Here is a 12,084-nt window from a genome sequence, read left to right on the forward strand (position 1 = left end):
TTGCTCCACCGCCCCTTGCTCCGCCCCACCCCCAACCCCACCCCAAAGGGATGCGCAGCCTGGTGCTCTCCCTGCCCCCGGCCCCCCAAATCTCTCTCCTGGGGAGGGAGGGGATGGAGGGAAGAAAGGGGGGGGGGGGGAGCAGCGGTCCCCGGGGGAGGCCTCTCCTCCCTGCAGAGCTCAGCTTCCTTCGTCCTGACGTGCCACCAGTGGAAACCCCCATGGGCAGAGCCACGGCTGGGAGGGGAGACAGGCTCCAGCCGAACCCCGGGCAGCCCCTGGGGTAATTAGGGAAGCCCCTCCCCCTCCCTCCCTGAGCTGAGCTCGGTGTCGTGGTTTGGCCCAGCTAGCACAGCAGCACCACGACAGTCTCTCGCACGGTGCCCCCATTCACCCCCACCGTCGTTAGGATGGCCGAGGCCCCAGCAAAATGGGAGTAAAAAGATAAGCAAGGTTGTTGTGGATTGAGACAAGGGCAGGGAGGGCTCGCTGCCAATTATGGTTCTGGGCAAAACAGACTCCAGTACTCGACTTAGAGAGGAAAGTAGGAAAGTTTATTCTGCTACCTACAAGAAACAGAACAGAACAAAAAGCAAAGAAGGGAGTAGGATGATTGAGAAAATTACAACCAGCACTTTAAGATCTCCCTCCCCCCTCCCTCCTTTCTTCCCTTTCTTCAGCTCACTGCTCCCGATATCTCTACCTCCTCCCCCCTCAACGGCTCAGGGGGGCAGGGAGTGGGGAATGTGGTCAGTCTCTCACAGATGGGCTCTGCCGCTTCTGTCTTCTCAGATGAGGACGACTCCTGGCATTCTTCCCCTGCTCCAACACGGGGTTCCTCCCCCGGAACACAGTCCTTAAACTTCTCTGGTGTGGGTTGTTCCCAGCAGCTGCGGCTTCTGCCGATACAGGTTCCCTCACACGGGACACAGACCTTGGTGAATATCTCTGGTGTGGATTCTTCACCACGGTTGCAGTTACAGGGTCCCTCTCTCGGGACAAGGCCTCTTCTGGGCATAAGTTTAATGAGCTGCTTTGTCGTGGGTTCCTCCCCACAGTTACAGCTGTGGATATTGGGTCCCTTCCTCAGGACACGGCCTGCTCCGGCCATAGTGATAAAGGGTCCCTCCTTCGGGACACGACCTCTTCTGGCCAAAGTTTTAAAGAAGAAAATCACTGCCCCTGGCTCGGAGTCTGCAGTGAAGTGGTTGGGTCCCCCCCACGGGACAAGGCCTCCTCCGGCCATAGTCACTGTCCCTGGCTCGGGGCCTTTAATGAAGTGAATCGCTGCCCCTGGTCTGGGGCCAGCTTTAGCAAAATGAGTCTCTGCCCCTGATATGGGCTCATTATCAAAATGAGTCTCTACCGCTGATGCAGGGTCTTTAAAGAAATGAAAATAAATCTCAGCTTCACCAGTTCTCTCCATAGAATGCAGGGGAGTCTCTGCTCCAGCACACCTCCTCCTCTCTTTCATCACTGACCTTGGAGTCCGCATGGTTGTTTCTCTCACTGTTCCTACTCCTTGCATCACCACCAGCCAGAAGAAGAAGAAGGGGCAGAAGAAGAAAAAGATGGAGGAAGAAACCTCCTCTTCTGACTTCTTAAAAAGTGATCGTGGAGGTGTCTAATTGGCTCAGCCCCAGAAGTGGGTCTGGCTCAGAGCTGGGGAGAGTTGCGAGCAACTTCTTACAGGAGCCATCTTTACAGCCCCTTCCCCCTTACCAGAAAAGGCTGTCATGTCAAACCATGACACTCAGTTGCCCCCATTCTTGCCCCAGGTCCTTACTTTGGGGGGTGCTGAGCATCATTCACTTGGAGTCTGTGGGATTCGTGGGACCCCTTGAGCAGGGGAGGTGGGGGGGAGCCCCCGGGGAGCTCGCTGTGCCTGGAGGGGAGCCCTGCAATGCTCCCAGCACCTTGCTTTTGCACCATGCCTCAGTTTCCCCATCGATGTGACAGGGAAATTTGGTAAGGGGTGAATACCACAGGCACCCACATCCCCCCCACAGCATCCACATAAATCAGAGTCACCCTGAGAAGAGAGAGAATCCCCCAGCCACAACCTGTGGGGACATGTCCCCTCTCTCTGTGCCCCCTGGGGTGCCCCATGCCCTCCTCTGCCCCTGCAAAGGGGACTCAGCCATTTGGGGGGCAGCAGGTTGCCCTGGGGAGGAGGAATGCTCAAAATGCCCAAGGCTGCTGCAGGAGGGGAACCCCTGGCAGCACCCAGATAATGCTAGGGGCCCTTATCTGAGCACCCAGCCCCACAGCTATGATGTCTCCTGGCCCTTCAGTGGATGCCACCGCATCCCTAATGCGTGGAATGGAGTGACAGCCCACAGCCTCCAGCCTGGATGGTCTCCCTAGATGTATCTGGGGCAAGGTGTCAGCAGCATCCTGACCCCACAGCTGGCACATGAGCTATGTGCTCATGGGTATGTTTGAGCAGTGGTCTCTTTCCCTACACCCTGGGAACTGGGGCTGGGGCCAGGAGCCTTTTAGGAAGGTTGCAAATGTAGAGGCACACACATGTGTACATGTATATACACATGTGTGTGCACATGCCTGTGCATATGTGTGCAAATACACTCATGCACACTTGACCATGCACGTGCACACACTCCTATACACAAACATGCACACACGTATACACAGATATGCTCTCTCTCACACACCCATGTGTACACAGACATGCACTCACTCATACACACACATACACATGTGTACACATCCATCTCACCCTGCACCAATGCAGCATTGCCTGTCCCAGCACCTCTTCACAGGGCACCCTGAGGATGGTGATCCCTTGTAGACAGACAGGAACCTGGCTATGTCCCCCATCCCTGCCTCCTCCCCCAGGGGAACCTCTCCAGGAACCCCTTTTGCAGGGTCAGGGCAGTGGATGCAAGGCTGAGATGCACAGGGGATGCTTTGGTGCCTGCATATCGCTGCCTGCTCACTCGCTGCATTTCTTGCACCTTTTTTGACTCTTCCTATCCTCAGCCCTGGCTGCTGCTCTCTGCGCCCCGTGACCCCACATCCCTTGTCCTCACATTCCATTTTTTTCCAGTGCCCTGTAATCCCATGTCCTCATGTCTCTATGTCCCGTGCCCTCATGTTGCCATGCCCCAATGTCCCTATGCTTCCATGCCCACCTATTCCTGTGCCCCCACGTCCCTGTGTTCCCTCGTCAGTGTCCCTGTGCTTCAGTGCCTCTATCCTATTCCCTTTATCCCCTCACATCTCCATGCCTCTGTGTCACCTTGTCTCAATATCCTAATGCCCCCATGTTTTAACATCCCCATATCTCCGTGCTGTCATGTTCTCGTGTCCCTGTGCCCCATGTCCCTGTGCCTGACTCCCTGTGATCCCATCCTGTCCTCCTCCCCCCAGGCTGTGTAGCCTTCCTGGAGCAGTCAACATTGGTCTTTGTGCGCCTGAAGGACGCAGTGACACTGGATGCCATCCTCGATGTGTCCCTACCCGTCCGCTTCCTCCTTGTGGTCCTGGGCCCTGACACCCCCCACATCAGCTACCATAAGATGAGCCGTGCTGTTGCCACCATGATGTCTGAGAGGGTAGGGCTTGCCTGCCATTGCCATTGCTACTGTCACTGCCACCGCCACCAGCACTGCCATCTAGGGTGCCAGCCCCCCTGAGAACCCTACAGTCCCCAGCTCTGTGGCTACATCTTCTTATAGGGCCTGTCCACCTGTGCCACGTCCTTCTCTGTGCTCGTGTCCCTGTGTCTGCATGACACTGTCCCCCCCTTGTCCCCACACACCTGAGTCCTCATTCCTCTGAGTATCCATGTCCCCATGCATGCTGTCCCCACATCCCCATCTCCACATGTATCCCTGTCCCTACACTTCTTTGTCCCTGTAGCCTCATGCTCCCATGACCCCATGCACCTGTGTCTCCATGTACCCATGGCCTTGAGGTCAAATATCCCCTTGTCTCCATGTGGCTGATCAAATATGTTGCCATGCTCCTGTGGTCCTATGTCTCCCATGTCCTCCCCATGTCCTCATGCCCCTGTGGTCTCATGCCCCCTCTCATCCTCATGTCCCCATGATGCTCTATCCCTGTGGGGATGCTCAGGGGCCAGATACCCAATGCTGGAGATGGCTGAGTGCCTGTGCCCGGGGCCCCTCTACAGGTCTTTTGCCAGGATGCCTACCTGGCTGAGGGCTGCCAGGACTTGCTGTGGGGGGTGGAGGTCAGCATCGTCCTGCCACCCACCGAGACCCCCAACGAGCAGTTCCTGCTGCAGCACAAGCTACTCTGTTGCCGCGACCAGCCCCCTGAGCAGGCATCAAGCGAGGGCTTCCTCAAAGACCTGGGTACAATGGGGACCACCCCAGGCTCCCCTGTCCCTGTGGCTGGCAGGACCCCCTCCTTGCATGCAGAGTCCCCCAATGGCTGCCTGCTCGTGTCCCCAGGGCTGGAGGAGCCAGCGCCAGAGGATGACGACCCCCTGCGCAGGATGGGGCAACCTTTTGGGGGGCTGGTGCAAGACATCTGCTGCTGCTACCCCAAATATCTCAGCGACATCAAGGACGTCTTCAGTCCCCAGTGCCTGGCCGCTGTCATCTTCATCTACTTCACTGCGCTGTCACCTGCTGTCACCTTTGGAGGATTGCTGAGTAATGGGGGGGACAGACTGAGGATACATCGGGGGCTGGGGATGTCCCCTAGCTGGGCATGGGGCTGAGGGAGCAGGCTGCCACTGCCTGCAGCACCAACCCCTGGAGATGCTCCTGGGGGGGTTATTGCACCCCCTAATCTCGGTGACGAGGAGTGTGGGATGGGGGAGATGCAGCACTGTTCTCCCCCAGCACTCACTGGCTCTGTTGCCCCCTAGGTGAGAAGACCAAGGGCATGATGGGGGTGTTGGAGCTGCTCATCTCTACCTGCGTGCAGTGTGTCCTCTTCAGCATCCTCAGCGCCCAGACCCTTCTTGTCATCGGCTTCTCAGGGCCCCTCCTTGTCTTTGAGGAAGCCTTCTACTCAATGGGTGCCACCCTGTGCTCCTGGGTGCCCCCTGCCCATGGTCCTCACAGCGGGTTCATGTTGTCTCTCCCAGCCCTGACAGAGGTACAGGGTGCTACCACGTGGGTGATGGCTCTGGTGGGATGGCACATAGGTGATGCTGCACAGGTGAGGTCATGTGGGTGTGGCACATGAGTGATATCATGCAAGTAGAGTCATCCAGGTTTTGGTACAGGGGTGAGACATGGTGCATGATGCCCCATGGGTGATGCCAAATAGCTGACACCACATGGGTGACACCATGAGGGTGATGCCAGGCAGGTGCTGCCATCAGGGTGCTTCCAGGTGGGCGATCCCATGGGGTTCCTGCCACAACGAGATGCCACTATCCCCATCCCTGCACCCCCCAGCCCCTGAGCAGGTGTTGCAGGGCCACCATGAGACCCTGGGGCCCAGCCAGCCTGGGTGCCCATGCTGGGAGCTCCAGGAGACTGACGGGGCTGTGCCCTCTGTCTCCCCAGTTCTGCAATGTCAATGGTGTGGAGTACATCATGGGCCGGGTCTGGATCGGCTTCTGGATGATCCTGATGGTGCTGGTGGTGGTGGCCTGTGAGGGCAGCTTCCTGGTGCGCTACGTGTCCCGCTACACCCAGGAGATCTTCTCCTTCCTCATCTCCCTCATCTTCATCTACGAGACCTTCTTCACAGAAGGGGGAAGGGGAGGGCGGGGCTGCAGGCTGTGCTCAGCAACCAGGTTTCCATAGAAATAGTGAGAGCTGGACGAGTGATGCAGGCAAGGAACAGAGACCATCTTGTAGCATTTTTCTGCCTCTCCCCAGGTGTTTCCTAGCTATTGAGTCTCTCTGCAGGAGATTTGGGGGCAGGGAGATGAAGCCCAGGCAGATGTCCCACCTGGGATGCAGCAAATATGGTCCTTGCACAGAAACTTCCTGGAGAGCCACAAATTCTTCCCCTATCCCCTGTCTCAGACCCTTCCTGGCTGGCCAGTAGCAATGGAGTAGTGTCACCCCACATACTGGGTACCCAGAGGGATGTCAGTGGTGCCAGAGATGTGACAGGCCCCATCACACCCTAGATCCCCATTGCACCAAGGTGCCCCTGTGCACCCCTCTATGAGCTGGGCATGTGAGAAACAAAACAAGTTTTCTCGCAACTCAGGTCAGACTCTGCCATGAAGCACTTTTATTAAGCGTTCTTGCAAGAGCAGGTGTCCTAGCTAGCAGGCACACCTGATAGATACAGTATTTGGCTTTTTATTCCCTCCCTTGTTTCCCCATTGATTAGGTACTCCAAGATTTACAACTTCTCGAGGCGTCTAAAAATCCTCTGCAGAGGATGTCTGGTTTTTGTATCCTATCATAGATTCCCCCCACAGTCCTAAGATTTAAACTCTAATTAACACTTCAAACAAACAGATGTTAGTTGCTACACAGAACCAGATAACAGTCCCAGGGCCAATTCACTGATTTACACTACACAGAAACGGACAAGGCCAGTTCTCTGATTAATACTATACAGAAACAGATAACAGAAAAAAACCCCAATTCTTTGTCTTCATTTCTTTTCTAATTCTGTAAAAACAACATCAGCATTTCTCACAGGCACAACCCCCAATGTCCTGGGGGACACATGATCTGCAGAGGAGTCACATTAATCTGTCCCAAACCTGCCTGGACATGTTCCTGTGTGATCTGATCTAGGTGGACCTGCTTTAGCAGGGAGATTGGTCTAGATGATCTTTAGAGGCCCCTTCCAACCCCCACCATTCTGTTATTCTGTGATTCTGTCTCTGCCATGCCACCCAGCCCCTGCTCCAGCCCTGTTTCCAAAGGAGCATGGAGAAAAACAAGCCTAAAAATAACCTCCTGCTCACCGTATGGCAAATTCCCAGCCATACCAGCCATCCTGGCACACATCCTGCAGCCCTGTACCCGCCGGGATGGTGCTGTGGGGCTCCCAGCAGGGCAGGAGGGGTGCAGGGGGATTCTCCCATCCCCATCCACTAGCAGGGATCCCCTTCTTTCTGACCCTCTCCCCTTTCCCCCCTCCCAGATCTTCAAGGATCACCCGCTAAAGCGGCAGTACAATGTGCAGGCCATAGTGGATCCCAAGGTGCTGGAGCTGAACACGGTGCTGCTTTCCCTCGTCCTCATGGCTGGCACATTCTTCCTGGCATTCTTCCTCCGCAAGTTTAAGAACAGCGCTTTCCTGCCTGGCAAGGTGAGGACAAGGGGGGCACGATGGCATCCCCCCCCCACTGGACCTGGGGGCAGAACCAGGGGCAAAGCAGGAGCCCGGTGGGTGCAGTTTTCTGCAAGGGGCTGGCTGAGACCACACAAACTCATTGTATGCTCCTATAGATGTCTTTGCTAGAGCTCACTGCTGGCAGGGACATGGCAGTGGGGAACCCCTTGGCTGGGTAGGGACATTGGCAGGTTTAACATGGTCATGCTGTCCCCACAGGCCCGACGCTTGATCAGGGACTTTGGGGTGCCCATTTCCATCTTCATCATGGCGCTGATTGACTTCTTCATCAAGGACACATACACGCAGGTCCGGGAGCAGTGGGAGGGCAGGGCTGGGCAGGGGGAAAGGGTGTCCCCAGCAAGGGGACAGGAAACTGGATGCTCATCCCTGGGCCTCATCCCTGTCCTTTCACTCCCCTGTCTGCTCCCATCCAGAAACTGAATGTCCCCAAAGGGCTGGAGGTCACCAATTCATCCACCCGTGGCTGGTTTATCAGCCCCATGGGGAAAAACAACAGCTTCCCTCCCTGGATGATGTTTGCCTCTGTGGTGCCAGCCATCGTGGTCTTTATCCTCATCTTCCTCGAGACACAGATCACCATGTGAGGACCAGGGGCATTCAGGGAGGGAGGGGAGGGCTGTGAGGTGCCCAGTGGGACAGAGATGGAAGGGAACCTCTCACCGCTCTTTCCCCTCTCACTGGCAGAGTCATCGTCAGCAAGCCTGAGAGGAAGCTGGTAAAGTGCTCTGGCTTCCACCTGGACCTGCTGCTGATTGTGGCCATGGGGGGACTGGACACCCTCTTCGGCATGCCCTGGCTCAGTGCCACCACACTCCACACTATCACCCACGCCAACGCCCTCAACCATCATGGCCAAGACCTCTGCTCCCAACAAGAAGTTCCAGATCCTGGAGGTCAAGGAGCAGCGCCTCAGTGGCTTGTTGGTGGTCGTGCTCATTGGTGAGCTGGGGAGGTGCCTACTGCCCCAGGCAGCAAGGGCTGGGTGTCCCCAGCAGCTCTCCACAACCTCTCCTTCTCCACTGCAGGCACTCATGGAGCCCATCCTAAAGTACATCCTATTGGCTGTGCTCTTTGGCATCTTCCTCTACATGGGTGTCACTTCCCTCTTTGGCATTCAACTCTTTGACCGCATCCTGCTCTTGCTGATGCCACCCAAGTACCACCCTAATGAGTCCTACGTCACCCGAGTGAGTGAGCCTCTGGGTGGCTGTGGGCTTGGGAGTGTCCTGGGCTGCCTACAATTGCTTCGAGCACCCCAAAGAGCCTCCTCCTTCAGTGCTGGCTTTTGCTGGGCTCTTTGAGGCACTGTTCCCATCCCCTCAGCACCCAGCACCCTGGGAAGAGTGAGGGGTACTGGACCCACCACCCTGACCCTGCCGGGCTCCTCATCTCACTTGGCGGATGCATCTCTTCACCTTCACTCAAATTGTCGTCCTAGTGCTACTGTGGGTGGTGAAGTCCACCCCAGCCTCGCTGGCACTGCCCTTTGTCCTCATCCTCACTGTAGTCCTGTGACGCTTCCTACTGCCCAAGATCTTCAGGGACGTCGAGCTCAAATGTGTACGTAGCCCTGGCACTGGCTGTGAGCCACCGTGGTGCTGTTGCAGACCCTGTGTCTATTCTCATCCCTGTCCCTTTCCTCATCCCCTTCTGTGTCTCCATCCTTGTTCCCATTCCCATCTCTGTCCCTGTCTCCATTGTCATCCTTGTTTCTGCCCTGTCCCCACTCATCCCTAACTCCTCTTCCTATACCCAGCCCTGTCTCCATCCCCATCACTGTCCAAGTCCTCAGTCCTGTCCCCATTCCTGACCCCTCCCCATCCTCACCCTGTCCCCATCCTATCCCCTCCCTGTCCTCATTCCCATCCCTGTCTCCATTCCTGTCCCCATCCCTATCCCTGACCTCATCTTCACCCCTGTCCCTGTTCTCATCCCACCTAACAACCTCTCCTGTACCCTCAGCTGGACGCCAACAATGCCATGGTGACCTTCGAAGAGGCAGAGGGCACAGACATGTACAATGAGGTGCAGATGCCCAGCTAAGGGCTGGCTACCACTGGGCTCCCCCAGGATGGCCCCATGCCCCCTGGCCCCCCCACTCCTCCCTGCTTACAGTTCTACTGCTGCTGTCCCAGGGTCACTGGTCAATGGAGAACTCGGGGACACAGTCCCCACCTGCACACACTGTGAATTGAGCCACTTTTTCTTTTCTTGACTTTTTTTAGGGTTTTTTTTATACATATTTTGAATGGTGTTATTTCATCACACTGCTACCTGCTAGGGAAGAGGCTGGCTGGGCTGGGGGCCGGGGGTCTTATGGCAGGGCAGGATGGCCTGTGCCCCATGTCACCGTTCTGTCTCCAAGGCTATCCTGGGGCCCAGCACCAATAACAGGGAGGAGCTGGAGGAAGATGCTGGGGCCTGGAAAAAGGCAGGGATGGGGTGATATGGCGGGGATGGAGACGCAGCAGGACGGGGTCTCTCCGACTCCCTCCAGCCCTGCCAACTCCCCCAGGGACCCCCCCCTCCCACCTGGTCCCTCTTCACCAGATCAACTTTCAGTGCTAATGAGCCCAAACAGGGATCCTTTGCCCCACAGAGCCCTTTTTTCCCCCTTTTCTCCATCATTTGCTCCAGTGACAGCATCCCAGATGCTCCACTGCACTAGTGGCTGTTTGCAGCATCTCCTGTGGTTGGGATGTAAATAGTCCAGAGAAAGGGTTTATATATTTGCAATGAAAATAATAATGATAAAAACACTGGGGAAAAAAAATAAAAATAGGCTTATACAGGTAGAATTCACTCAGAAGCAAATCAAAATAATAATAATAATAAAAACAAGGATGAAAAAGCACCTTAAAAAAGACAAAAAAATCAGAAAAAAACACACCAAAAAAAGCATCTGCAAGGAGTGATCTGTATATTTGATGCTAGTGGTTGGGGGAGTTTGTAATTAATTTCTAAAGACTGGCTGTGCTCCCATGCACAGCAGGGGCCATGTGAGTGTGTGTGTGTATATATTAGAGAGAAGCTATATAAAAAGTTACAGTTTTCTAGAAAGGCTTATTTTAAAGGATCCCGGTCAGGGCCTAAACTCTACAGACTAGTCTGGTATCATCATTCCACTGATGAATTAGTGTTCGTATCATCTTCATTTTTTTTAGCGTTTCAGTTAATTCTGCATAGTTTTCTTCCCTTGCTTGCTGACTGCATCTTGCCCCATTTCTTCCAGGATAGCTCCCGAATTGGCTGAGTACCTGCCAGGGTTGATCCTGCCCTGGGCCAGATCCAGCCAGGGTGCAGCACACTCCATCGGGCTGTGAATTTGCTCCTTTTGGCATAAATCAGAGAAGAGAAGATCCTAAAATCATCATGGGGGAGAGCAGGGGAGGGGCAGCTGTGCCCAGAGTTGTGCCACTTCCTGTTTGGGTTGGTTTAGTTTTACTAATTAAGTGTCTGAAATAAACAATGTTGCGAGCTTTGGGGTTGGGCTTTTTGCCTTCCCTCCTCACTCGCCTTTGTATCAGGTTTTAATAAAGAAATTAATAAGATCAGAGAGGAAATGGGGTTTTTCTTTCCAGTTGGCCATTTGCTGAGGTGTCACGTCATTTAATTGCATCCCCCATCCCCACTCCACAAAGTGCAGCAGCATCCTTTGGTAGTGGCTACCCACTGCCCCAGGACGCTCAGTGCAGCTGTACCAAGATGCTTTCCACGGCATCCCGGGGTGCTCACTGCAGCCATCTCAGGGTGCTCCCCACAGCCATCCTGGGATGCTCAGCCCCCCCTGCACCCCTTATTGCTGAGGGCCAATCAGCCATGGTTGTTCCCACGCCAGGGGGAGACACACTGAGCTGCCTGCCCAGGGATGATGTTATAACGTACCCCAGAGTAGATCCTAGCACCTCACTCCAAACCATGCTGCCACTGAATTGACCCTGATTACCCATAATCTCATTAACAAGAATAATCAGTAGCACTGCTGCCCCCATGGAAGGCACCTGCCCATGGTCCAGCTCTGTAAATAGGGCCATAGGAAGAAGTGTGCACACTTGCCCTGAGCCTTTCTATGGAGCAGGCATTGAGCTTGGCATCTGCAACTGCTCCTGACTGTGACCCCAAGGGCTGTCTGTGGGGCTAGGATAAATCCCATCATGGGCACTGGTTCTGTTTGAGCCTGGCGCAGCTGCTGGCCCTCTTTTCCTGAGGTCAGAGGTACATGGATGGTATTTTTCAGCCCAAGGCCTGCCAATCTGGCAGCTGCCTATCCTTCTGCTGGCCTCAGGCAGGCAGGCTGGCCACACCAAAGGCCATCAAGAGGGCTCCTCAGACTGCTGCTGCTGCCGCCTGGACCCGCTGCTGCAATGCCCAGTGCAGCCGCACTGGAGGAAGGCATCTGCCTGCACCCCGTCCTTGCTTTCTACTCTGGGAAGAGCTTTTTATTCTGCTGGAGATCTCAGCAAGGTTACTGCCACAAGATCCATCCTGGTTTAGGGGGCAGGATTTAGGTCAGGCTCTCATTTGAGCTTGACTTAGCCCAGAAAAAAATGATTTGTTGTGGGGATGGGCAGTGATGGCTCCTGGCAGGCTGTGAATTGCAGGGGGAAAAATAAAAATTCCAATTAACAGGTTTGCTAATGAAGAGCAGGAGGCACATTGCTGGAGAGCTGGGTCATGCCCCTTGCCATCACCCCTGGAAGGGGACAGCCCTGGTGCTGGTGGGCTACATGGTGCCCAACGTGGGGCACTCACTGGGTGTTACCGGGTAAAGAGCCTGCCTGCGGGGAGCTGAGACTTGAAAAT

At 55.1% G+C, this 12,084-nt stretch overlaps 1 protein-coding gene across 1 annotated transcript; it reads left to right on the top strand.

Moving 5' to 3' along the window:
- Positions 1-3,383: 3,383 nt before the first annotated feature.
- Positions 3,384-9,324, top strand: LOC133628548 (band 3 anion transport protein-like; the record flags this gene model as incomplete). Its single annotated transcript, XM_062016881.1, is given in 14 exon segments — positions 3,384-3,578; positions 4,160-4,343; positions 4,443-4,646; positions 4,865-5,019; positions 5,514-5,738; positions 7,066-7,233; positions 7,477-7,566; positions 7,695-7,861; positions 7,966-8,122; positions 8,124-8,220; positions 8,258-8,265; positions 8,307-8,473; positions 8,673-8,841; positions 9,244-9,324. Coding segments are annotated over 14 exon segments (2,067 nt in total), but the record flags the coding sequence as incomplete, so codon positions are not given.
- Positions 9,325-12,084: the final 2,760 nt, after the last annotated feature.

The sequence above is a fragment of the Colius striatus genome, chromosome W (genome assembly GCF_028858725.1).
Source record: "Colius striatus isolate bColStr4 chromosome W, bColStr4.1.hap1, whole genome shotgun sequence".
In the NCBI taxonomy this organism is placed as follows: domain Eukaryota; kingdom Metazoa; phylum Chordata; class Aves; order Coliiformes; family Coliidae; genus Colius; species Colius striatus.